Here is a 25,649-nt window from a genome sequence, read left to right on the forward strand (position 1 = left end):
TCCCTGAGCTCGGCCGCTCGGGCTCCAGTCGCTCTCGGACATGGACCCGGGCGGAGCTGGAGCCGGAGGGGGCCACCTGGGCCGGGCCTGGCCCCACATCGGGACCACAGGCTGGGGCCGAGTGCTGCTGCCCTGGGGGGGCGCCCTGGGAGTCACCGTCGTCTGTGAGGAGCTAAACCAGGACTAAACCAGGACTAAACCAGGACTAAACAAGGAGTAAACAAGGACTGAACCAGGACTAAACCAGGACTGAAACAGGACTAAACAAGGACTAAACAAGGACTAAACCAGGACTAAACAAGGACTAAACCAGAACTGAACCAGGACTAAACAAGGACTGAAACAGGACTAAACAAGGACTAAACCAGGACTGAAACAGGACTAAACAAGGACTAAACCAGGACTAAACAAGGACTAAACCAGGACTAAACAAGGACTAAACCAGGACTAAACAAGGACTAAACCAGAACTGAACCAGGACTGAAACAGGACTGAAAAAGGACTAAACAAGGAGTAAACCAGGTCTAAACCAGGAGTAAACAAGGACTAAACTGTGTCTCTGTGATGTAAAAGCTTCCTAAACTCTGACCTCTGACCTCTGACCTCTGAACTCTGACCTCTGTTTGGTACTGACATGTTTGGTATCCACGTGTAGCAGGAAAGGCTGTGACCGAGATGACGCTGTTATCCAAATATGGTCATTTCCTGTGTGGGAGACGGCGGCGCTTCCAACTTTCAGGCCACGAGTGAATTCAAAAATCTAAATGTTTTGTTTAAGGCGTGGCTGTGCTGGTGTTGATTGTACATGTTTTGTTTAAGGCGTGGCTGTGCCGGTGTTGATTGTACATGTTTTGTTTAAGGCGTGGCTGTGTTGCGGAGGTGGATCTCAGGCGTTGATTGTACATGTTTTGTTTAAGGCGTGGCTGTGCTGGTGTTGATTGTACATGTTTTGTTTAAGGCGTGGCTGTGCTGCGGAGGTGGATCTCAGGTGTTGATTGTACATGTTTTGTTTAAGGCGTGGCCGTGTTGCGGAGGTGGATCTCAGGTGTTGATTGTACATGTTTTGTTTAAGGCGTGGCTGTGCTGGTGTTGATTGTACATGTTTTGTTTAAGGCGTGGCCGTGCTGCGGAGGTGGATTTCTGGTGGGCGGTGCCGGTCGCTCGTGAGACTCGATGGAAAGACGGCGATCATCACCGGAGCCAACACGGGCATCGGCAAAGAGACGTGCCGCGACTTCGCCCAAAGAGGTCAGAGCTAGCATTTAGTAGCCTTTATTAGCATTTATTAGCCTTTATTAGCCTTTGTCATTATTAGCCTTTGTTATTATTAGCCTTTATTAGCCTTTATTAGCCTTTGTTATTATTAGCCTTTGTTATTATTAGCCTTTATTAGCCTTTATTAGCCTTTGTCATTATTAGCCTTTGTTATTATTAGCCTTTGTTATTATTAGCCTTTATTAGCCTTTATTAGCCTTTGTCATTATTAGCCTTTGTTATTATTAGCCTTTATTAGCCTTTATTAGCCTTTGTTATTATTAGCCTTTGTTATTATTAGCCTTTATTAGCCTTTATTAGCCTTTGTCATTATTAGCCTTTGTTATTATTAGCCTTTATTAGCCTTTATTAGCCTTTATTAGCCTTTGTCATTATTAGCCTTTGTTATTATTAGCCTTTATTAGCCTTTATTAGCCTTTGTTATTATTAGCCTTTGTTATTATTAGCCTTTATTAGCCTTTATTAGCCTTTGTCATTATTAGCCTTTGTTATTATTAGCCTTTGTTATTATTAGCCTTTATTAGCCTTTATTAGCCTTTGTCATTATTAGCCTTTGTTATTATTAGCCTTTATTAGCCTTTATTAGCCTTTGTTATTATTAGCCTTTGTTATTATTAGCCTTTATTAGCCTTTATTAGCCTTTGTCATTATTAGCCTTTGTTATTATTAGCCTTTGTTATTATTAGCCTTTATTAGCCTTTATTAGCCTTTGTCATTATTAGCCTTTGTTATTATTAGCCTTTATTAGCCTTTATTAGCCTTTGTTATTATTAGCCTTTGTTAGCCTTTGTTAGCCTTTGTTAGCCTTTGTTAGTCTTTGTTAGCCTTGATTAGCCTTTGTTAGCCTTTGTTAGCTTTCATTAGCCTTTATTAGCCTTTGTTATTATTAGCCTTTGTTAGTCTTTGTTAGCCTTTATTAGCCTTTGTTAGCCTCCATTAGCCTTTATTAGCCTTTGTTGTTATTAGCCTTTGTTATTATTAGCCTTCATTAGCCTTTATTAGCCTTCATTAGCATTTATTAGCCTGTGTTAGTCTTATTAGCCTTTGTTATTATTAGCCTTTGTTTACCTTTGTTAGCCTTCATTAGGCTTCCTCCTCCTCACTCTGTGATTGGCTGCAGGCGCCCGTGTCATCATGGCGTGCCGGGACCTGGTGCGTGGCGAGGCGGCGGCGGAGGAGGTCAGGGTCGCCACGGGAAACGGGAACATAGTGGTTCGTCATCTCGACCTGGCGTCGCTCTTCTCTGTCAGACAGTTCTGCTCTGAGATCCTGCAGACGGAGGAGAGAGTGGACCTGCTGGTCAACAACGCAGGTGAGAGCTCTCTACAATGCCCTACAACTCCCTACAACTCCCTACAACGCCTTACAATGCCCTACAACGCCCTACAATGTCCTACAACGCACTTTAGGGGTCATGATGTGTCCTTGTTTCCTCTTTAGGAGTCATGATGTGTCCTTGTTTCCTTTAGGAGTCATGATGTGTCCTTGTTTCCTCTTTAGGAGTCATGATGTGTCCTTGTTTCCTCTTTAGGAGTCATGATGTGTCCTTGTTTCCTTTAGGAGTCATGACGTGTCCTTGTTTCCTCTTTAGGAGTCATGATGTGTCCTTGTTTCCTCTTTAGGAGTCATGATGTGTCCTTGTTTCCTCTTTAGGAGTCATGATGTGTCCTTGTTTCCTCTTTAGGAGTCATGATGTGTCCTTGTTTCCTCTTTAGGAGTCATGACGTGTCCTTGTTTCCTCTTTAGGAGTCATGATGTGTCCTTGTTTCCTCTTTAGGAGTCATGATGTGTCCTTGTTTCCTCTTTAGGAGTCATGATGTGTCCTTGTTTCCTTTAGGAGTCATGACGTGTCCTTGTTTCCTCTTTAGGAGTCATGATGTGTGTTTGTTTCCTCTTTAGGAGTCATGATGTGTCCTTGTTTCCTTTAGGAGTCATGACGTGTCCTTGTTTCCTCTTTAGGAGTCATGATGTGTGTTTGTTTCCTCTTTAGGAGTCATGATGTGTCCTTGTTTCCTCTTTAGGTGTCATGATGTGTCCTTGTTTCCTCTTTAGGAGTCATGATGTGTCCTTGTTTCCCCTTTAGGAGTCATGATGTGTCCTTGTTTCCTTTAGGAGTCATGATGTGTCCTTGTTTCCTCTTTAGGAGTCATGATGTGTCATTGTTTCCTCTTTAGGAGTCATGATGTGTCCTTGTTTCCTCTTTAGGAGTCATGATGTGTCCTTGTTTCCTCTTTAGGAGTCATGATGTGTCCTTGTTTCCTCTTTAGAAGTCATGATGTGTCCTTGTTTCCTTTAGGAGTCATGATGTGTCCTTGTTTCCTCTTTAGGAGTCATGATGTGTCCTTGTTTCCTTTAGGAGTCATGATGTGTCCTTGTTTCCTCTTTAGGAGTCATGATGTGTGTTTGTTTCCTCTTTAGGAGTCATGATGTGTCCTTGTTTCCTCTTTAGGAGTCATGATGTGTCCTTGTTTCCTCTTTAGGAGTCATGATGTGTCCTTGTTTCCTCTTTAGGAGTCATGATGTGTCCTTGTTTCCTTTAGGAGTCATGATGTGTCCTTGTTTCCTCTTTAGGAGTCATGATGTGTCCTTGTTTCCTCTTTAGGAGTCATGATGTGTCCTTGTTTCCTCTTTAGGAGTCATGATGTGTCCTTGTTTCCTCTTTAGGAGTCATGATGTGTGTTTGTTTCCTCTTTAGGAGTCATGATGTGTCCTTGTTTCCTCTTTAGGAGTCATGATGTGTCCTTGTTTCCTCTTTAGGAGTCATGATGTGTCCTTGTTTCCTCTTTAGGAGTCATGATGTGTCCTTGTTTCCTCTTTAGGAGTCATGACGTGTCCTTGTTTCCTCTTTAGGAGTCATGATGTGTCCTTGTTTCCTCTTTAGGAGTCATGATGTGTCCTTGTTTCCTCTTTAGGAGTCATGATGTGTCCTTGTTTCCTTTAGGAGTCATGACGTGTCCTTGTTTCCTCTTTAGGAGTCATGATGTGTGTTTGTTTCCTCTTTAGGAGTCATGATGTGTCCTTGTTTCCTTTAGGAGTCATGACGTGTCCTTGTTTCCTCTTTAGGAGTCATGATGTGTGTTTGTTTCCTCTTTAGGAGTCATGATGTGTCCTTGTTTCCTCTTTAGGTGTCATGATGTGTCCTTGTTTCCTCTTTAGGAGTCATGATGTGTCCTTGTTTCCCCTTTAGGAGTCATGATGTGTCCTTGTTTCCTTTAGGAGTCATGATGTGTCCTTGTTTCCTCTTTAGGAGTCATGATGTGTCATTGTTTCCTCTTTAGGAGTCATGATGTGTCCTTGTTTCCTCTTTAGGAGTCATGATGTGTCCTTGTTTCCTCTTTAGGAGTCATGATGTGTCCTTGTTTCCTCTTTAGGAGTCATGATGTGTCCTTGTTTCCTCTTTAGGAGTCATGATGTGTCCTTGTTTCCTCTTTAGAAGTCATGATGTGTCCTTGTTTCCTTTAGGAGTCATGATGTGTCCTTGTTTCCTCTTTAGGAGTCATGATGTGTCCTTGTTTCCTTTAGGAGTCATGATGTGTCCTTGTTTCCTCTTTAGGAGTCATGATGTGTGTTTGTTTCCTCTTTAGGAGTCATGATGTGTCCTTGTTTCCTTTAGGAGTCATGATGTGTCCTTGTTTCCTCTTTAGGAGTCATGATGCGTGTTTGTTTCCTCTTTAGGAGTCATGATGTATCCTTGTTTCCTTTAGGAGTCATGATGTGTCCTTGTTTCCTCTTTAGGAGTCATGATGTGTGTTTGTTTCCTCTTTAGGAGTCATGATGTGTCCTTGTTTCCTCTTTAGGAGTCATGATGTGTCCTTGTTTCCTCTTTAGGAGTCATGATGTGTCCTTGTTTCCTCTTTAGGAGTCATGATGTGTCCTTGTTTCCTCTTTAGGAGTCATGACGTGTCCTTGTTTCCTCTTTAGGAGTCATGATGTGTCCTTGTTTCCTCTTTAGGAGTCATGATGTGTCCTTGTTTCCCCTTTAGGAGTCATGATGTGTCCTTGTTTCCCCTTTAGGAGTCATGATGTGTCCTTGTTTCCTCTTTAGGAGTCATGACGTGTCCTTGTTTCCTCTTTAGGAGTCATGATGTGTCCTTGTTTCCTCTTTAGGAGTCATGATGTGTCCTTGTTTCCTCTTTAGGAGTCATGATGTGTCCTCGTTTCCTCTTTAGGAGTCATGACGTGTCCTTGTTTCCTCTTTAGGAGTCATGATGTGTCCTTGTTTCCTCTTTAGGAGTCATGATGTGTCCTTGTTTCCTCTTTAGGAGTCATGATGTGTCCTTGTTTCCTCTTTAGGAGTCATGATGTGTCCTTGTTTCCTCTTTAGGAGTCATGATGTGTGTTTGTTTCCTCTTTAGGAGTCATGATGTGTGTTTTTTTCCTCTTTAGGAGTCATGATGTGTCCTTGTTTCCTCTTTAGGAGTCATGATGTGTCCTTGTTTCCTCTTTAGGAGTCATGACATGTCCTTGTTTCCTCTTTAGGAGTCATGATGTGTCCTTGTTTCCTCTTTAGGAGTCATGATGTGTCCTTGTTTCCTCTTTAGGAGTCATGATGTGTCCTTGTCTCCTTTAGGAGTCATGACGTGTCATTGTTTCCTCTTTAGGAGTCATGATGTGTCCTTGTTTCCTCTTTAGGAGTCATGATGTTTCCTTGTTTCCTCTTTAGGAGTCATGATGTGTCCTTGTTTCCTCTATAGGAGTCATGATGTGTCCTTGTTTCCTCTTTAGGAGTCATGATGTGTCCTTGCTCCCTCTTTAGGAGTCATGACGTGTCCTTGTTTCCTCTTTAGGAGTCATGATGTGTCCTTGTTTCCTCTTTAGGTGTCATGATGTGTCCTTGTTTCCTCTTTAGGAGTCATGATGTTTCCTTTTTTCCTCTTTAGGAGTCATGATGTGTCCTTGTTTCCTCTATAGGAGTCATGATGTGTCCTTGTTTCCTCTTTAGGAGTCATGATGTGTCCTTGCTCCCTCTTTAGGAGTCATGATGTGTCCTTGTTTCCCCTTTAGGAGTCATGATGTGTCCTTGTTTCCTCTTTAGGAGTCATGATGTGTCCTTGTTTCCTCTTTAGGAGTCATGATGTGTCCTTGTTTCCTCTTTAGGAGTCATGATGTGTCCTTGTTTCCTCTTTAGGAGTCATGATGTGTCCTTGTTTCCTCTTTAGGAGTCATGATGTGTCCTTGTTTCCTCTTTAGGAGTCATGATGTGTCCTCGTTTCCTCTTTAGGAGTCATGATGTGTCCTTGTTTCCTTTAGGAGTCATGATGTGTCCTTGTTTCCTCTTTAGGAGTCATGACGTGTCCTTGTTTCCTCTTTAGGAGTCATGACGTGTCCTTGTTTCCTCTTTAGGAGTCATGATGTGTCCTTGTTTCCTCTTTAGGAGTCATGATGTGTCCTTGTTTCCTCTTTAGGAGTCATGATGTGTCCTTGTTTCCTCTTTAGGAGTCATGATGTGTCCTTGTTTCCTCTTTAGGAGTCATGATGTGTCCTTGTTTCCTCTTTAGGAGTCATGACGTGTCCTTGTTTCCCCTTTAGGAGTCATGATGTGTGTTTGTTTCCTCTTTAGGAGTCATGATGTGTCCTTGTTTCCTCTTTAGGAGTCATGATGTGTGTTTGTTTCCTCTTTAGGAGTCATGATGTGTGTTTGTTTCCTCTTTAGGAGTCTTGATGTGTCCTTGTTTCCTCTTTAGGAGTCATGATGTGTCCTTGTTTCATCTTTAGGAGTCATGATGTGTCCTTGTTTCCTCTTTAGGAGTCATGATGTGTCCTTGTTTCCTCTTTAGGAGTCATGATGTCTCCTTGTTTCCTCTTTAGGAGTCATGACGTGTCCTTGTTTCCTCTTTAGGAGTCATGATGTGTCCTTGTTTCCTCTTTAGGAGTCATGATGTGTCCTTGTTTCCTCTTTAGGAGTCATGATGTGTCCTTGTTTCCTCTTTAGGAGTCATGATGTGTGTTTGTTTCCTCTTTAGGAGTCATGATGTGTCCTTGTTTCCTCTTTAGGAGTCATGATGTGTCCTTGTTTCCTCTTTAGGAGTCATGATGTGTCCTTGTTTCCTCTTTAGGAGTCATGATGTGTCCTTGTTTCCTCTTTAGGAGTCATGATGTGTCCTTGTTTCCTCTTTAGGAGTCATGATGTGTCCTTGTTTCCTCTTAAGGAGTCATGATGTGTCCTTGTTTCCTCTTTAGGAGTCATGATGTGTCCTTGTTTCCTCTTTAGGAGTCATGATGTGTCCTTGTTTCCTCTTTAGGAGTCATGATGTGTCCTAAGTGGATGACGGAGGACGGGTTCGAGATGCAGCTCGCTGTCAATCATCTCGGCCACTTCCTGTTAACCAATCAGCTGCTGCCGAAACTGAAGAGCTCCGCCCCCAGCCGCGTCATCAGCGTGTCGTCCATGGCCCATAAAGGAGGTAGAAATGATCTCCATAAGACGAGACGATCAATAACTCCGTCAGGATCAGATCTGAAAGCTCAGCTCTTCTCCCTGGCGTTCGACACCAGTGTTTCCTGTTTTCTTTTACTTGTGTTTTATTTCTGTGTGACCTGTTATTATTGTGAAGCACTTTAAATGTGTGATATATAAATCAAATTGAATTATGGGCAGAAGGAGAGAGAGGAACACATTTCAGAAACACTTTAAAGTTAGAGTTAAAGTGAACTTTCTTCTTTGATATTTCAGTTTAAACCTCATCAGCAAACAAACAAACATCAGACAAAAACAGCTGCTTTTGTTCAAGAACATTTTAAATGATCGTTTATTTTAGGTTTCGGGAAAGAAAACACAACACAAAAAAAGATTTGTGACTTTATTGATGAATATTTTAAAGTAACAAAGCAAAGATTATAATTTCTGCACAACTTAAAGCTCATCCCTCGACCCAGAACTTTCTATAACAGGACAAAACATAAAACACAACAATAATCTGTGTTTAAATGATAATAAATCGTTACAATCACAAGAACAAACAATGGAATTAAAGGAAGTGGAAATGACGTTTAAAGACGTCAATGGCTGAAGACGGAACAGTTCAGTTCGATAGAAGCTGAAGAGTTTTGTTTCCAGCTCAGTTTTTCTCATTGTGGAGAGAAAAGCTGCTACTTCAGTTTGGGGAAATGTGCAGAGTCTCCGAAGTCAAAGCAGAACCTGAGTCCGGCGTGGAGCGGCTGAGAGAACCTGGTCTGGACTCTGTGGAGGAGGGTCATGGTTTGGTCCAGAACGTTGTAAAACGACAGAGCCCCTGCACCGTGGTCCAGGTAAACCCCGACTGTGGAGGAGATCAAACCTGAGACATCGGACCGGACTGAGTTAGAAACAAACGAATACGTGTTGATCATTTTGTCACAGTCTAAGGCCCAGGATTTATCATTATGTCCAAACTCACTGTCATCACAGCTTTTCCTCTGAATGTCTCTGTAAGAAACGGCTAAGCTAATCCACTCCCCCCCCCACTGCACCTCCCAGTAACACCTCCCCGTCAGACTCTCTCTGCTCAGGACCTGCTTATACTCACTGAACCTGTCCAGATGTTCAGGATATCTCTGAGCTTTACCCATAACTGTCACTGTTCTGTTTCCATCAGTCAGTTTCAGATCTCTGTGAGCGGAGTTTGGGTCCAGAGTGATCTCTGTCCAATACTGTAAGAAGTCCTCTCTGGTGGTGGGTTCAGATGGTGTTCCTCTCAGAGCCTGTGAGACGTTGGGTTCAGATGGTGTTCCTCTCAGAGCCTGTGTGGGTTCAGATGGTGTTCCTCTCAGAGCCTGTGTGACGTTGGTGGGTTCAGATGGTGTTCCTCTCAGAGCCAGTGTGGGTTCAGATGGTGTTCCTCTCAGAGCCAGTGTGGGTTCAGATGGTGTTCCTCTCAGAGCCTGTGTGACGTTGGTGGGTTGAGCTGGTGTTCCTCTCAGAGCCTGTGAGACGTTGGTGGGTTCAGATGGTGTTCCTCTCAGAGCCTGTGAGACGTTGGTGGGTTCAGATGGTGTTCCTCTCAGAGCCAGTGAGACGTTGGGTTCAGATGGAGTTCCTCTCAGAGCCTGTGTGGGTTCAGATGGTGTTCCTCTCAGAGCCTGTGAGACGTTGGTGGGTTCAGATGGTGTTCCTCTCAGAGCCAGTGAGACGTTGGGTTCAGATGGAGTTCCTCTCAGAGCCTGTGTGGGTTCAGATGGTGTTCCTCTCAGAGCCAGTGAGACGTTGGGTTCAGATGGTGTTCCTCTCAGAGCCAGTGTGGGTTCAGGTGGTGTTCCTCTCAGAGCCAGTGTGGGCTCAGATGGTGTTCCTCTCAGAGCCTGTGAGACGTTGGTCAGTCCCTCCTCCAGACTGAGCTTTAGTTTGTCCCTGAGCTCTGACACGGCTCTGGTCACCTTCTGGAAGCAGCGGGGGGGCCCTGTCTGAATCTCTGTCCTCTGTGAGTCTGTGGACAGTGAAGGACGGAGCTGTAGAAACTGGTCCAGCTCAGAGATGTTCCTCTTCAGCTCAGTCACGTCCCGCTGCAGTCGGTCCTGACGCTCTTGGACTTGTTTCAGTTGGGTTTGCTCCTCGGAGCGGATCTGCTGCTCCACTTCAGAGCGTCTTTCCTCCAGGAGAAGGGCCATCTCTGTGAAGCTGTCCCCACTGCGCTGCACTGCTGTCTGGGCAGAGCGGCTGATGTCCTGGGCCTCCTGCTGGAGCCTCTTCAGGTCTGTCTCTTTGAGCTGGAGGCTCTGGAGCAGCTGTTCCTCTTGGTCCACGGCTTTTCGTTTCTGCGCCATTTCTCTCTCGATCACAGAGTCTGACTGTAACAGAGAGGGAGAGAGAGTGAGAGGGGAGGAACCAGGACGCTCAGAGCGAGGCTGAGTCTGACTGTAACAGAGAGGGAGAGAGAGTGAGAGGGGAGGAACCAGGACGCTCAGAGCGAGGCTGAGTCTGACTGTAACAGAGAGGGAGAGAGAGTGAGAGGGGAGGAGCCAGGACGCTCAGAGCGAGGCTGAATCTGACAGAGGGAGGGGCAGGAAACGGCTGAGTCACGGCTCAGACATTCTGGAAACAAATCTCCAAATCAAGTTCAGGCAAAGTCTGTGTGAAAAGCACAGCTTTATCTGAGATCATTATGACCTGCAGGCTCTTCTTTACTCACTGACTGAAGCATCAACATTAGATTTGATAGTTTTACACTGAAATATCTGTAATGATGAGATTCATCATCCCCAGATTTAAATGTATGGTTTTATTTGATTGATATATTAGTAAGAATCCTCGCTGTTCGCCTGTGAAGTGTGGGCGTCAAAAACCCGCCTAAAGCCCATAGTTGGAGCTTGCTCTTGCAGAAGTCAGACGCTCTGGCTGTGTTAGCTCCGAGTGTATCTTGGACGTAGCTCTTGTCTGAAAAACACCTCCGTCTTTACCCTGTCCTCTGATCTGAAACTATATCCTCACGGTCAGCGCCGAGTCTCCCCAGTGTTTAAGTCCAGCCCAGACCAGTGAGTATAGGACATGTTTGTGCCGGTAGTAAGTGGCTCTAGGCCCCGTTAGCCCCGTTAGCCCCGTTAGCCCCGTTAGCTTACAGCTCATTGATGAATAAAAGTCTGTAATAAAGCTCAGTGTGATCATCACTGCTCTCTGTAGTTACGGCTTTGTTGACTTATTTGTGCATGTTTCTCGTTTTCACGTGAAGACCGGCGCATTAGCTCGTAGCATTAGCTCGTAGCATTAGCTTTCTCCGGTGCTAATGCTAACAGGCATCCTCGAGGCCCAAACACATTCAGCGCAGATTCAGCCTCTGAAATAACTTCTCTCTTAATCCTTAATCCGGACTGACCATATGTCCATTCTGGAAGAGCACAGAAGAGCCACCGGTCCCGCCTTAACCGAGCTTTACCCAAATCTAAAAGCTGAAAAGAAAAGCATCAAAATAGCGACAGAAAAGAGGATGAAAACAAAACAAAAGCATCAAAAAAAGTGACAAAAAAATGTGATAAAAAGTCAACACAAACACGACAACAAAGCAACGAAAAGGCCAAAAAACGTGACAGAACCAGAACAAAAAAATGATGGAAAAAAAGTGACAAAAACACAACAAAAAGCCACAAAAAGTAAGAAAAGAAAATGCGCTCCGTGAAGGCGGGGGGTAAGCGCACATTTACGCTCATTTGTGCCGGGCTGGTCAGAGTACAGGGCTGTTCTTCAGTCCCTGGATCCTGGTGTTTGGGTAAAGAAACTCTGATGTGAGTTTGTAAAAGTCCCAGAGCTGCTGTCGCTCCGGTTCACAGTGAAGCGAAACCTCCGGGACTGGTTTACACCTGAGGGCCGGCGTAGCATCTGCCCCGGGGCGCGTCAGAAGCTTCAGAACGCGGCGCACAGAGGTTAAAGTTCAGCCCCCGTGTACATTTGTCCCATGTTTAGCCGCTGCCGTCTCCCATGACAAAAGAGAGAGAGTTTGGGCTGTTTCTTCTGATGTTCCTGGACTAAACCAAAGTGTTTTGTTCCAGGGGAGGTGGACGTGGACGACCTGTTCTTCAGCCGCAGGAGCTACACGCCGCTGAGGAGCTACAGGCAGAGCAAACTGGCCAACGTGCTGTTCACCCGAGAGCTGTCCCGGCGCCTCCGAGGTCAGACTCATCCAGAGCAGAGAGTGTGATCGAGTCCAGCCCCGTGAGCGGCGGCTTTAAAGGAACAGGCCAGCGTTTTACACACTGAGATATGTTCTTACCTGAGCTGAGACGAGTTCTTTAGGACCTGTCTGATCTTCAGTCACGTAAACACAGCGCAGACGGCGTTAGCATTTAGCCTCTCCCTCTCTCCTCTATAGCTCCAAAACAGGTCAAGATAGAAGCTACCAAGCTCTTCCACGTTTTCCCTATTTAAATATGGTTACGCGAAGTGTTCCACTACAAAGTATAATTACACACAATTAAACTATGTGGATTTTCTAAGCGGATAAAAGGGGGAACTATATTGTAAGGCGTAATAATACCAGGAGTAGTTTGGCGTCCGCACAGTAAAGTGAAGATTACTGCGCGGATATTATTAAGCCTTACTTCCCGGTTGTCTCACCCCCCCCCCCCTGTTCCCCCAGGCAGCGGGGTGTCCTGCTTCTGCCTGCACCCCGGGGTGATCCGCACCGAGCTGGGCCGGCACGTGCAGACCTCCTTTCCCCTGCTGGGGGCGCTGCTGAGCCTGCCCGCGCTGCTGCTCATGAAGACGCCACACGAGGGCGCTCAAACCTCCATCTACTGCGCCGTGACGGCCGGCCTGGAGAGCAAGAGCGGAGCCTACTTCAGGTAATATATATGTATATATATATATATATATATATATATATATACATATATATATATAAATATGACACTTCTGACGGAGCTGTTTCTCTTGTGCAGCGACTGCGCAGAAAAGGAGGCGGCGCCCGAGGCCAGAGACGACGAGACGGCCCTGGAGCTGTGGAACGAGAGCTGCAGACTGGTGGGACTGAACCCGGACTAGACCAGGACCCTCCAGCCAATCAGAATCGAGTATTCACCCAGACAATTATAAAAGTGTTAATGCCTCTGATGTTTTCTGTGTTTTCTGATTTACTTTATTTTACTTTATTTTCTGTTGTTCTGTGTTTTTAAACCTCATGTGTTTTTATCTGTTTTTATCTGTTTTGTGATTGTGAATAAAATAAAAAATAAAATAAAAATGAGTCAGAGTCGAGAGGAAAGTGTCCTGTTCCTTCCGGACAGCAGGTGGCAGCACTGCTTCTGTAAAGCTACAGTAAAAACAAACCGCACGTGTTTGGGCTGAAATGTTTCCTCATGTACGAAAGTCTGTCTAAATAAAGTAGCTTTGCCTAAATCCAAATGAAAATCCGAGCGTGCGCGCGGACAGCAGGGGGCAGTCACGCGCCGCAGCCACGTCTCGTCCGCTGTTTGAAAGCAGAAGAAGAAGAAGGCACTTCCGGGTAAAGATGGCGGCGCCGGAGCAGTTGTTTTGTTGGGAAGGAGACTTCGGATTACCGTCCGTGACCACAGACTGTCTGACCGTCCTGGTGAGTGTCTGCGCGGGGGGGGGGACCTGCCTCTGTGTCCGCCCTGGGGGGGGACAGACCCGGGGGTAACGCGAGGGGGAGGCGGAGACCCGGGGGGGTTCATTCATCACGAGGACTCACCTTCAGGGCTGAATCAGAGGCTGTTTAGTCCTGGTTTAGTCCTGGTTTAGTCCTGGTTTAATCCTGGTTTAGTCCTGGTTTAGTCCTGGTTTAGTCCTGGTTTAGTCCTGGTTTAGTCCTGGTTTAGCCCTGGTTTAGTCCTGGTTTAGTCCTGGTTTAGTCCTGGTTTAGTCCTGGTTTAATCCTGGTTTAGTCCTGGTTTAATCCTGGTTTAGTCCTGGTTTAGTCCTGGTTTAGTCCTGGTTCAGCCCTGGTTTAGTCCTGGTTTAATCCTGGTTTAGTCCTGGTTTAGTCCTGGTTTAGTCCTGGTTTAGTCCTGGTTTAGCCCTGGTTTAGTCCTGGTTTAGTCCTGGTTTAATCCTGGTTTAATCCTGGTTTAGTCCTGGTTTAGTCCTGGTTTAGTCCTGGTTCAGCCCTGGTTTAGTCCTGGTTTAATCCTGGTTTAGTCCTGGTTTAGTCCTGGTTTAGTCCTGGTTTAGTCCTGGTTTAGTCCTGGTTTAGTCCTGGTTTAGTCCTGGTTTAATCCTGGTTTAGCCCTGGTTTAGCCCTGGTTTAGTCCTGGTTTAGTCCTGGTTTAGTCCTGGTTTAGTCCTGGTTTAGTCCTGGTTTAGTCCTGGTTTAATCCTGGTTTAGTCATGGTTTAGTCCTGGTTTAGCCCTGGTTTAACTCCTGTCTGTCCCTCTGTCTGTCTGTCCCTCTGTCATTTCATTCTGAGCTCTGTTCTTGCCTGAGCTTAGACGAGTTCATGTGTACCTGTCTGGTCTTTATGTGTGCGCTCAGTCACGCAAATTGATATTTTTGTGACTAAAATTGGACTAAAACTAAATGAAAAGTTTCTCATGAGACTAAAACTGTGACTAAAATGTCCAGATGTTTGAGTCGACTAAAATCAGACTAAATAAAACTGAAAAGGAGAGACTAAAATCATCCAAACTTGTATTGAGCGTCTGAAAGAGCCTCAGATCATGTTTAAAGGATCAGCTCTGAGCTTTGTTCATGTGGAGCAGAAACATGAATCAGAGGAACAACATTAAACATGATTAGAATCAATATTATCAATGCAAAGTCCAATAAATTAGTCTGAAATTTACTCGACTTAAACTAGACTAAAATTGAAAAGATTGTTTTGACTAAATCTCGAATAAAATTAACTTACATTTTAGTCAAAAGACTAAAACTAAATTAAAATATGTTGTCAAAATGAACACTGGTGAGAACAGATCTCAGTCTGGCCTGTTCCTGTAAACACAGACTCCTCCCCCCCTGCTGTGACGCAGTGTTAATTTCGTCGACTAAAATATTTAGTCTTAATTTTAGTCAAAGTGATATTATTGACGACTAAAATTCGACTAAAACTAAATTAAAAGTTTCTCATGAGACTAAAACTGTGACTAAAATGTCCAGATGTTTTAGTCGACTAAAATCAAACTAAATAAAAATGAAAAGGAGAGACTAAAATCATCCAAACTTGTATTGAGCGTCTGAAAGAGCCTCAGATCATGTAAATTCACTGCCAAATTAACAGGTCTGTGCTTCATTCATGTGGAAGCAGCTCCATTAAGTCGAGGACCTTGATTAAATATTATTATAATGAATATTATAAATGCAAAGTCGACTAAATTAGTCTTAATTTTAGTCGACTAAATTGACATGCAATTTTAGTCGACTAAAACTAGACTAAAATTGAAACTTTTTTTTGACTAAATCTCGACTAAAATTAAATTACATTTTAGTCAAAAGACTAAGACTAAAACTAAAATAAAATATGTTGTCAAAATTAACACTGCTGTGACGGAGCATGATCCTAAAAAGGGCATAAGGGCGGGATCTTCACTGTAGACTCCGCCCTCATGAACGTGTAGTTCAGTCGTGATCGTGCCCACGCCATTAGCTCTAATGCTAACCCTGGGCAAGGAAAACCCTGAGGCCTCACTGTGTCTGTGACTCTGTGTCTGTGACTCTGTGTCTGTGACTCTGTGTCTGTGACTCTGTGTCTGTGACTCTGTGTCTGTGACTCTGTGTCTGTGACTCTGTGTCTGTGACTCTGTGTCTGTGACTCTGTGTCTGTGACTCTGTGTCTGTGACTCTGTGTCTGTGACTCTGTGTCTGTGACTCTGTGTCTGTGACTCTGTGTCTGTGACTCTGTGTCTGTGACTCTGTGTCTGTGACTCTGTGTCTGTGACTCTGTGACTCTGTGACTCTGTGACTCTGTGACTCTGTATCTCTGTATCTCTTCAGGCTTATGCTCAGTTCTCTGGAGCTCCGCTGAAGGTCCACAGGATCAGGAACCCCTGGAGGAGCCCGTCAGGTCAGAGTCTCTCATGTGCTTGTTTTTTCGCTGAGATCTGGCGCCCACAGAGGTTCAGCTCCGCCTCCTCTGCTCATTGGCTGATGTCGTTTGTCCCCTCAGGTTCACTTCCTGCTTTAAGGACCAATCAGAACGAGACTCTGAGCAGACCCAGTGACATCATCATCCACCTGCGTAAACAGGTACAAACCCCCCCCTCTGCCCTTATATGGTCAGAGAGGCGGGACTTATGCTAATTAGTCCAGGTCATTCACAAACATGAGAACATGGATGTTTTTACAGACGGATGTTTTTACAGACAGATGTTTTTACAGATGTTTTTACAGATGTTTTTACAGACAGATGTTTTTACAGATGTTTTTACAGATGTTTTTACAGATGTTTTTACAGACGGATGTTTTTACAGATGTTTTTACAGATGTTTTCACAGATGTTTTCACAGACAGATGTTTTTACAGACAGATGTTTTTACAGACAGATGTTTTTACAGACAGATGTTTTCACAGACAGATGTTTTTACAGACAGATGTTTTTACAGACAGATGTTTTTACAGACAGATGTTTTCACAGACAGATGTTTTTACAGACAGATGTTTTTACAGACAGATGTTTTTACAGACAGATGTTTTCACAGACAGATGTTTTTACAGACATGTTTTTACAGACAGATGTTTTTACAGACAGATGTTTTTACAGACAGATGTTTTTACCGATGTTTTTACAGACAGATGTTTTTACAGACAGATGTTTTTACAGACGGATGTTTTTACAGATGTTTTTACAGACTGATGTTTTTACAGATGTTTTTACAGACTGATGTTTTTACAGATGTTTTCACAGACAGATGTTTTCACAGACAGATGTTTTCACAGACAGATATTTTCACAGACAGATGTTTTTACAGATGTCTTTACAGATGTTTTTACAGATGTTTTCACAGACAGATGTTTTTACAGATGTTTTCACAGATGTTTTTACAGATGTTTTTACAGACAGATGATTTTACAGACGTTTTTACAGACAGATGTTTTTACAGACAGATGTTTTTACAGACGTTTTTACAGACAGATGTTTTTACAGACAGATGTTTTTACAGACAGATGTTTTTACAGACAGATGTTTTTACAGACAGATGTTTTTACAGACAGATGTTTTTACAGACATGTTTTTACAGACGGATGTTTTTACAGATGTTTTTACAGACTGATGTTTTTACAGATGTTTTTACAGACTGATGTTTTTACAGATGTTTTCACAGACAGATGTTTTCACAGACAGATATTTTCACAGACAGATGTTTTTACAGATGTTTTTACAGATGTTTTTACAGATGTTTTCACAGACAGATGTTTTTACAGACAGATGTTTTCACAGATGTTTTTACAGATGTTTTTACAGACGTTTTTACAGACAGATGTTTTTACAGACAGATGTTTTTACAGACAGATGTTTTTACAGACGTTTTTACAGACAGACGTTTTTACAGACAGATGTTTTTACAGACAGATGTTTTTACAGACTGATGTTTTTACAGACTGATGTTTTTACAGACTGATGTTTTTACAGATGTTTTTACAGACTGATGTTTTTACAGATGTTTTTACAGACAGATGTTTTTACAGACAGATGTTTTTACCGATGTTTTTACAGATGTTTTTACAGATGTTTTTACAGACAGATGTTTTTACAGACAGATGTTTTTACAGACGTTTTTACAGACAGATGTTTTTACAGACAGATGTTTTTACAGACAGATGTTTTTACAGACAGATGTTTTTACCGATGTTTTTACCGATGTTTTTACAGACGGATGTTTTTACAGATGTTTTTACAGACTGATGTTTTTACAGATGTTTTCACAGACAGATGTTTTCACAGACAGATATTTTCACAGACAGATGTTTTTACAGATGTTTTTACAGATGTTTTTACAGATGTTTTTACAGATGTTTTCACAGACAGATGTTTTTACAGACAGATGTTTTCACAGATGTTTTTACAGATGTTTTTACAGACAGTTTTTTTTACAGACAGATGTTTTTACAGACGTTTTTACAGACAGATGTTTTTACAGACAGATGTTTTTACAGACAGATGTTTTTACAGATGTTTTTACAGACAGATGTTTTTACAGACAGATGTTTTTACAGACTGATGTTTTTACAGATGTTTTTACAGACTGATGTTTTTACAGATGTTTTTACAGACAGATGTTTTTACAGACAGATGTTTTTACAGACAGATGTTTTTACAGATGTTTTTACAGATGTTTTTACAGACAGATGTTTTTACAGACAGATGTTTTTACAGATGTTTTTACAGATGTTTTTACAGACAGATGTTTTTACAGATGTTTTTACAGATGTTTTTACAGATGTTTTCACAGACAGATGTTTTTACAGACAGATGTTTTCACAGATGTTTTTACAGATGTTTATACAGACAGATGTTTTTACAGACAGATGTTTTTACAGACAGATGTTTTTACAGACAGATGTTTTTACAGATGTTTTTTACAGTTTTTACAGACAGATGTTTTTACAGACAGATGTTTTTACAGATGTTTTTACAGCTGTTTTTACAGACAGATGTTTTCACAGACAGATGTTTTCACAGACAGATGTTTTTACAGACAGATGTTTTTACAGATGTTTTTTACAGTTTTCACAGACAGATGTTTTCACAGACAGATGTTTTTACAGACAGATGTTTTTACAGACAGATGTTTTCACAGACAGATGTTTTCACAGACAGATGTTTTCACAGACAGATGTTTTCACAGACAGATGTTTTCACAGACAGATGTTTTCACAGACAGATGTTTTTACAGATGTTTTCACAGACAGATGTTTTCACAGACAGATGTTTTTACAGATGTTTTTACAGACAGATGTTTTGTGTTTTGCAGAAATATAACGCGGATTACGACCTGTCGGCCAAAGAAGGAGCCGACAGTCTGGCCTTCATCTCACTCCTGGAGGAGAAGCTTCTGCCCGCACTGGTCAGTGCCCTCAGCCTGAAACATCTGCAGCCCTTCACCTGCTGACGCCTGTTTACCTCCTCTTTCTCCTCCTCTTTCTCCTCCTCTCTCTCCTCTTTCTCCTCTTTCTCCTCCTCTTTCTCTTCTTTCTCCTCTCTCTCTCTCTCTCTCCTCTTCCTCCTCCTCTCTCTCCTCCTCTTTCTCCTCCTCTCTCTCCTCCTCTTTCTCCTCTTTCTCCTCCTCTTTCTCTTCTTTCTCCTCTCTCTCTCTCTCTCTCCTCTTCCTCCTCCTCTCTCTCCTCCTCTTTCTCCTCCTCTCTCTCCTCCTCTTTCTCCTCCTCTTTCTCCTCCTCTCTCTCCTCCTGCAGATCTACTGGTCGTGGGTGGACGGGAAGAACTTCGTGGACGTGACGCGGCGCTGGTTCTCGGAGCACCTGCCATTCCCCCTGAGCCTGGTTCTCCCCGGGAGGATGCAGAGCAGGGAGAGCGAGAGGCTGAGGCTGCTGAGGGGGGAGGAGCACATGGAGGCGGAGGAGAACCTGGAGAAGGAGGTGAGGGAGAAGAGAGGCTGAGGGGGAGGAGCACATGGAGGCGGAGGAGAACCTGGAGAAGGAGGTGAGGGAGACGAGAGGCTGCTGAGGGGGGAGGAGCACATGGAGGCGGAGGAGAACCTGGAGAAGGAGGTGAGGGAGACGAGAGGCTGAGGGGGGAGGAGCACATGGAGACGTGTCTCGTCCAATCAGAAGCTGACTCATCACCAAGAGCCTCAAACGTTCAAGAGGGTTTTAGATTTGGGTAAAGCCTGGGTTTTAAGTAGATCATGTACAAGTACTCCCTGTACTATTACACTGAGCCGTTTCCTTTAGTCATTAGTCTGACCAGTGTGGGCGTCCGGAAAGTATTCACACGTTTGTTACATCTTTATTCCCAAATGGAAACATGTGAGAACCAGGACCGGGCCAGGATACGGACTGGTACCGACCAAAAATCTCCGGTAGGGGGCGGTATCGAAAACCCTTTTTTTTTCGGTGCTAATTTTCGGTGCTTTTTTTCTCCAAACGTCAATAAATGATCCACAGTGAGTCTAAAAAAGCCTGAACTCATGAGCAGCTTCAGCACAAATGCAGAAGCAAAGCTGTGACTTACTCACACTTCAGTCATTATCAGAGATGGCAGAGTCTGAGCCAGGACTAAACCAGGACTAAACCAGGACTAAACCAGGACTAAACCAGGACTAAACCAGGACTGAACCAGGACTAAACCAGGACTAAACCAGGACTAAACCAGGACTAAACCAGGACTAAACCAGGACTAAACCAGGACTAAACCAGGACTGAACCAGGACTAAACCAGGACTAAACCAGGACTAAACCAGGACTAAACCAGGACTAAACCAGGACTAAACCAGGACTAAACCAGGACTGAACCAGGACTAAACCAGGACTAAACCAGGACTAAACCAGGACTGAACCAGGACTAAACCAGGACTAAACCAGGACTAAACCAGGACTAAACCAGGACTAAACCAGGACTTAAAGTAAACTGGTTAAAACCCAGGACTAAACCTGAACTGAATAAGAAACTAGACTCTTAGACAAAGAGAAAAGCAGTGACAACGAGAAACACATGGGCTTTAGCTTTAGCTTTACCTTTAGCTTTACCTTTAGCTTTACCTTTACCTTTAGCTTTACCTTTAGCTTTACCTTTACCTTTAGCTTTACCTTTACCTTTAGCTTTAGCTTTACCTTTAGCTTTACCTTTAGCTTTAGCTTTACCTTTAGCTTTACCTTTACCTTTACCTTTAGCTTTACCTTTACCTTTAGCTTTACCTTTAGCTTTACCTTTAGCTTTACCTTTAGCTTTACCTTTACCTTTAGCTTTACCTTTAGCTTTACCTTTACCTTTAGCTTTACCTTTAGCTTTACCTTTAGCTTTACCTTTACCTTTACCTTTACCTTTAGCTTTACCTTTAGCTTTACCTTTACCTTTAGCTTTAGCTTTACCTTTAGCTTTACCTTTAGCTTTACCTTTAGCTTTACCTTTACCTTTACCTTTAGCTTTACCTTTAGCTTTACCTTTAGCTTTACCTTTAGCTTTACCTTTAGCTTTACCTTTACCTTTACCTTTAGCTTTACCTTTAGCTTTACCTTTACCTTTACCTTTACCTTTAGCTTTACCTTTAGCTTTACCTTTAGCTTTACCTTTAGCTTTACCTTTACCTTTACCTTTACCTTTACCTTTAGCTTTACCTTTACCTTTACCTTTACCTTTACCTTTACCTTTAGCTTTACCTTTAGCTTTACCTTTAGCTTTAGCTTTACCTTTAGCTTTAGCTTTACCTTTAGCTTTACCTTTACCTTTACCTTTACCTTTAGCTTTACCTTTAGCTTTACCTTTACCTTTACCTTTACCTTTAGCTTTACCTTTAGCTTTACCTTTAGCTTTACCTTTAGCTTTACCTTTACCTTTACCTTTACCTTTACCTTTAGCTTTACCTTTACCTTTACCTTTACCTTTACCTTTAGCTTTACCTTTAGCTTTACCTTTAGCTTTAGCTTTACCTTTAGCTTTACCTTTACCTTTAGCTTTACCTTTAGCTTTACCTTTAGCTTTAGCTTTACCTTTAGCTTTACCTTTAGCTTTAGCTTTACCTTTAGCTTTACCTTTAGCTTTACCTTTAGCTTTACCTTTAGCCTTAGCTTTACCTTTACCTTTAGCTTTAGCTTTACCTTTAGCTTTACCTTTAGCCTTAGCTTTAGTTTTACCTTTAGCTTTACCTTTAGCTTTACCTTCACCTTTAGCTTTAGCTTTAGCTTTAGCTTTAGCCGCAGAGCCTGAAGTTGCTGCTGTTGTTTAAACTCCAGCTGCATCGGAGCGTTTGAGATCAAAGATTGTTTCTGGAAAAGGTGAGGCTCACTCTGCATTAGCCATGTTTGGAACAGTTCTGGTGCTTTGTCAGTGACAGAGTGAGCGCTCTCACTATGTAACAGATCTGTGACGTGTGAGGAGCTTTCACTGTGGAACAGCTCAGTGAGTTTAGAAAAGTTTATCTTCAGTAAACGGTCCTGATGTGGATCTGGTCTGTTCCTGCAGCTCAGGAGGGAATAATGTCCCAACTCTCTTTTTATCACGGCTTTAGAGGGAATTCTGAGAAAAACATGAAGCTCCAGGTGACGCTGCTGCTCCTGTTTTCTGATGTGCCGTGTTTGTACTTCCTCCTGAACCATACTTTTCCTGCACATTATTTTAACTCAATTAAAATAACACAGGTATCGAAAAAAGTACCGTTAAGGCACCGGTACCGAAAAGCAGGAATCGTTAAAGTAGTGGTATCGAAAAAAAACGAACGGTGCCCAGCCCTAGTCCAGGACCAGTCCAGTCCAGTCAGGCTCAGGCTCAGGCTCAGGCTCAGAAGCTTCTCCTCAGGAACAACCAGGAGAAACACGAGGAGCCGTTTAAACCTCTGAGACGAACACGCCGAGGTGAGCGCGGAGTTACAGGAACCTCGGTCGGAAAAAGCGGAGCCAGAATTCCACTGAGTCAGAACTTTCCATCTGAGCTTCAGACGCGGAAACACGAGGACACGACCAACTGTCTCACAGACGAGTCTCAGAGACGAGTCCCACACTGGTCAGAGCGGCTCAGACTGTGAGCTCAGTCCTGGCACTGAAACTGAAATACATGGGATGTTTATGAGCCTAAGGTCAGAGTTCATTTGTGGAGTTCAGGTTCTAGAATCCTCTGTCAGTCAGAGCAGATCCAGGTCCAGGTCCAGGTCCAGGTCCAGACCTACGGGAGAGAGACATGTTTTCCTGATCTTTTCTGACAGTGCTCCACATCTGTAGAGGAAACGTGAAAACACTGGCTCATGTTTTGCTTTAATCGATCTGTGGGCCACATTTGGTTCACTTCTGGGTGAGACCAGGCCGTCAGTGGCCCGTGTGTGTTTTGCCATAATTGGGCCGTTTGTGGTTCACATGTGTTTCTGCGGGCCACACCACATGTGCCTGATGTGGGCCTGATGTGAGCCTGATGTGAGCCTGATGTGAGCCTGATGTGAGCCTGATGCGGGCCTGATGTGGGCCTGATGTGAGCCTGATGTGGGCCTGATGTGTGCCTGATGTGGGCCTGATGTGGGCCTGATGTGGGCCTGATGCGGGCCTGATGTGTGCCTGATGTGGGCCTGATGCGGGCCTGATGTGGGCCTGATGTGTGCCTGATGTGGGCCTGATGTGGGCCTGATGTGTGCCTGATGTGGGCCTGATGTGGGCCTGATGTGGGCCTGATGTGTGCCTGATGCGGGCCTGATGCGGGCCTGATGTGGGCCTGATGCGGGCCTGATGCGGGCCTGATGTGTGCCTGATGCGGGCCTGATGCGGGCCTAATGCGGGCCTGATGTGTGCCTGATGCGGGCCTGATGCGGGCCTGATGTGGGCCTGATGCGGGCCTGATGCGGGCCTGATGTGTGCCTGATGTGGGCCTGATGCGGGCCTGATGTGGGCCTGATGTGTGCCTGATGCGGGCCTGATGCGGGCCTAATGCGGGCCTGATGCGGGCCTGATGCGGGCCTGATGTGTGCCTGATGCGGGCCTGATGCGGGCCTGATGCGGGCCTGATGCGGGCCTGATGCGGGCCTGATGTGGGCCTGATGCGGGCCTGATGCGGGCCTGATGCGGGCCTGATGTGGGCCTGATGCGGGCCTGATGTGGGCCTAATGTGGGCCTGATGCGGGCCTAATGTGGGCCTGATGCGGGCCTGATGTGTGCCTGATGCGGGCCTGATGTGGGCCTAATGTGGGCCTGATGCGGGCCTAATGTGGGCCTGATGCGGGCCTGATGTGGGCCTGATGCGGGCCTGATGTGGGCCTGTCTGAAGGGCCCGGGCCAAAGGTGATCAGGTTAGAACAGAGGATCAAACCGTTTTCAGTCTGAGGTGATGAGGAAGTGTCTCTGATCCTGAGGTCATGGCGGTCCCTCTGAGGTGGTCAGGGTGGTCCCTCTCATGTGGTCATGGCGGTCCCTGTCATGTGGTCATGTGGTCCCTCTCATGTGGTCATGGCGGTCCCTCTCATGTGGTCATGGCGGTCCCTCTCATGTGGTAACCTGTGTCTGTTTCTGCAGCTGCTCCGGGACGCGGCCGAGTGCATGAACCTGCTCTCACAGCGACTGGGCCAGAGCCAGTTCTTCTTCGGAGACTCGTGAGTCACTGCCTTTCCTCTCTCTGACCTGTGGCTCTGTCTGACCTCTGACCTCTGACCTCTGACCTCTGACCCTCAGGCCGTCGTCGCTGGACGCCTTCGTGTTCGGACACTTGGCCCCCGTCCTGAAGATCAAACTGCCCAACGCCAAACTGCAGCAGCACCTGCAGACGCTGGACAACCTGTGCGGCTTCTGCTCCAACATCCTGCAGCTGTACTTCCCCCGCAGCAGCGCAGGTACGAGCCCCGCCCACACACAGAGCCACGCCCACACAGGCCACGCCTACACACAGCCACGCCCCCAAACACCCCAGCAATAACACACTACAGGACAAACCTGTGCGGCTTCTGCTCCAACATCCTGCAGCTGTACTTCCCCCGCAGCAGCGCAGGTACGAGCCCCGCCCACACACAGAGCCACGCCCACACACAGAGCCACGCCCACACAGGCCACACCCACACACAGCCACGCCCCCAAACACCCCAGCAATAACACACTACGGGACAAACCTGTGCGGCTTCTGCTCCAACATCCTGCAGCTGTACTTCCCCCGCAGCAGCGCAGGTACGAGCCCCGCCCACACAGGCCACGCCCACACACAGCCCCGCCCACACACAGCCCCGCCCACACAGGCCACACAGCCACGCCCACACAGCTACGCCCCCATGGAGAGTGCAGGAGAAATTGGCGAAAATGGAAAACAAAAAAGGGGAAATATGGAGAAAAATGTAGAATAAATGTAGGAAAAAGTGTGTTTTTTTTCTTCCCTTTTGTCGTAGTATTTGTAGTATTTTGGCTGTTGTAATTGTTGTAGTATTAGTATTTGCAGTATTCTGACTATTGTAATTGTTGTAGTATTAGTATTTGCAGTATTCTGACTATTGTAATTGTTGTAGTATTAGTATTTGCAGTATTCTGACTATTGTAATTGTTGTAGTATTAGTATTTGCAGTATTTTGGCTGTTGTAGTATTAGTATTTGCAGTATTTTGGCTATTGTAGTATTAGTATTTGCAGTATTCTGACTGTTGTATTAGTATTTGCAGTATTCTGACTGTTGTAGTATTAGTATTTGCAGTACTTTGACTATTGTAATTGTAGTATTAGTATTTGCAGTATTTTGGCTGTTGTAGTATTAATATTTGTAGTATTAGTATTTGCAGTATTCTGACTATTGTAATTGTTGTAGTATTAGTATTTGCAGTATTCTGACTGTTGTAGTATTAGTATTTGTAGTATTAGTATTTGCAGTATTCTGACTGTTGTAGTATTAGTATTTGCAGTATTCTGACTGTTGTAGTATTAGTATTTGCAGTATTCTGACTATTGTAATTGTTGTAGTATTAGTATTTGCAGTATTCTGACTGTTGTAGTATTAGTATTTGTAGTATTAGTATTTGCAGTATTCTGACTGTTGTAGTATTAGTATTTGTAGTATTAGTATTTGCAGTATTTTGGCTGTTGTAGTATTAATATTTGTAGTATTAGTATTTGCAGTATTTTGGCTGTTGTAGTATTAGTATTTGCAGTATTTTGGCTGTTGTAGTATTAATATTTGTAGTATTAGTATTTGCAGTATTTTGGCTGTTGTAGTATTAGTATTTGCAGTACTTTGACTGTTGTAGTATTAGTATTTGCAGTACTTTGACTATTGTAGTATTAGTATTTGCAGTACTTTGACTATTGTAATTGTAGTATTAGTATTTGCAGTATTTTGGCTGTTATAACTGTTGTAGTATTAGTATTTGTAGTATTTTGGCTGTTGTAATTGTTGTAG

The 25,649-nt window shown here is 44.1% G+C and overlaps 2 protein-coding genes across 2 annotated transcripts; both read left to right on the plus strand.

Moving 5' to 3' along the window:
- Positions 1-1,159: 1,159 nt before the first annotated feature.
- Positions 1,160-12,721, plus strand: LOC306982910 (retinol dehydrogenase 13-like; the record flags this gene model as incomplete). The annotated part of the gene is made up of 6 exons (XM_079583352.1): positions 1,160-1,248; positions 2,396-2,587; positions 7,518-7,679; positions 11,731-11,850; positions 12,318-12,522; positions 12,619-12,721. The coding sequence occupies exons 2-6, from the start codon at positions 2,410-2,412 to the stop codon at positions 12,719-12,721; spliced, it is 768 nt and encodes a 255-aa protein (XP_079439478.1). The 5' UTR covers positions 1,160-1,248; positions 2,396-2,409.
- A 459-nt stretch (positions 12,722-13,180) lies between these two features.
- LOC306982914 (metaxin-1-like) lies at positions 13,181-24,192 on the plus strand (the record flags this gene model as incomplete). The annotated part of the gene is made up of 7 exons (XM_079583356.1): positions 13,181-13,268; positions 15,627-15,696; positions 15,799-15,878; positions 18,605-18,697; positions 19,044-19,226; positions 23,796-23,872; positions 23,952-24,192. Exons 1-7 carry the CDS (start codon positions 13,188-13,190, stop codon positions 24,190-24,192), a joined length of 825 nt encoding a protein of 274 aa, XP_079439482.1. The 5' UTR covers positions 13,181-13,187.
- Positions 24,193-25,649: the final 1,457 nt, after the last annotated feature.

The sequence above is a fragment of the Gobius niger genome (assembly GCF_951799975.1).
Source record: "Gobius niger genome assembly, contig: SCAFFOLD_103, whole genome shotgun sequence".
Taxonomy (NCBI): Eukaryota; Metazoa; Chordata; class Actinopteri; order Gobiiformes; family Gobiidae; genus Gobius; species Gobius niger.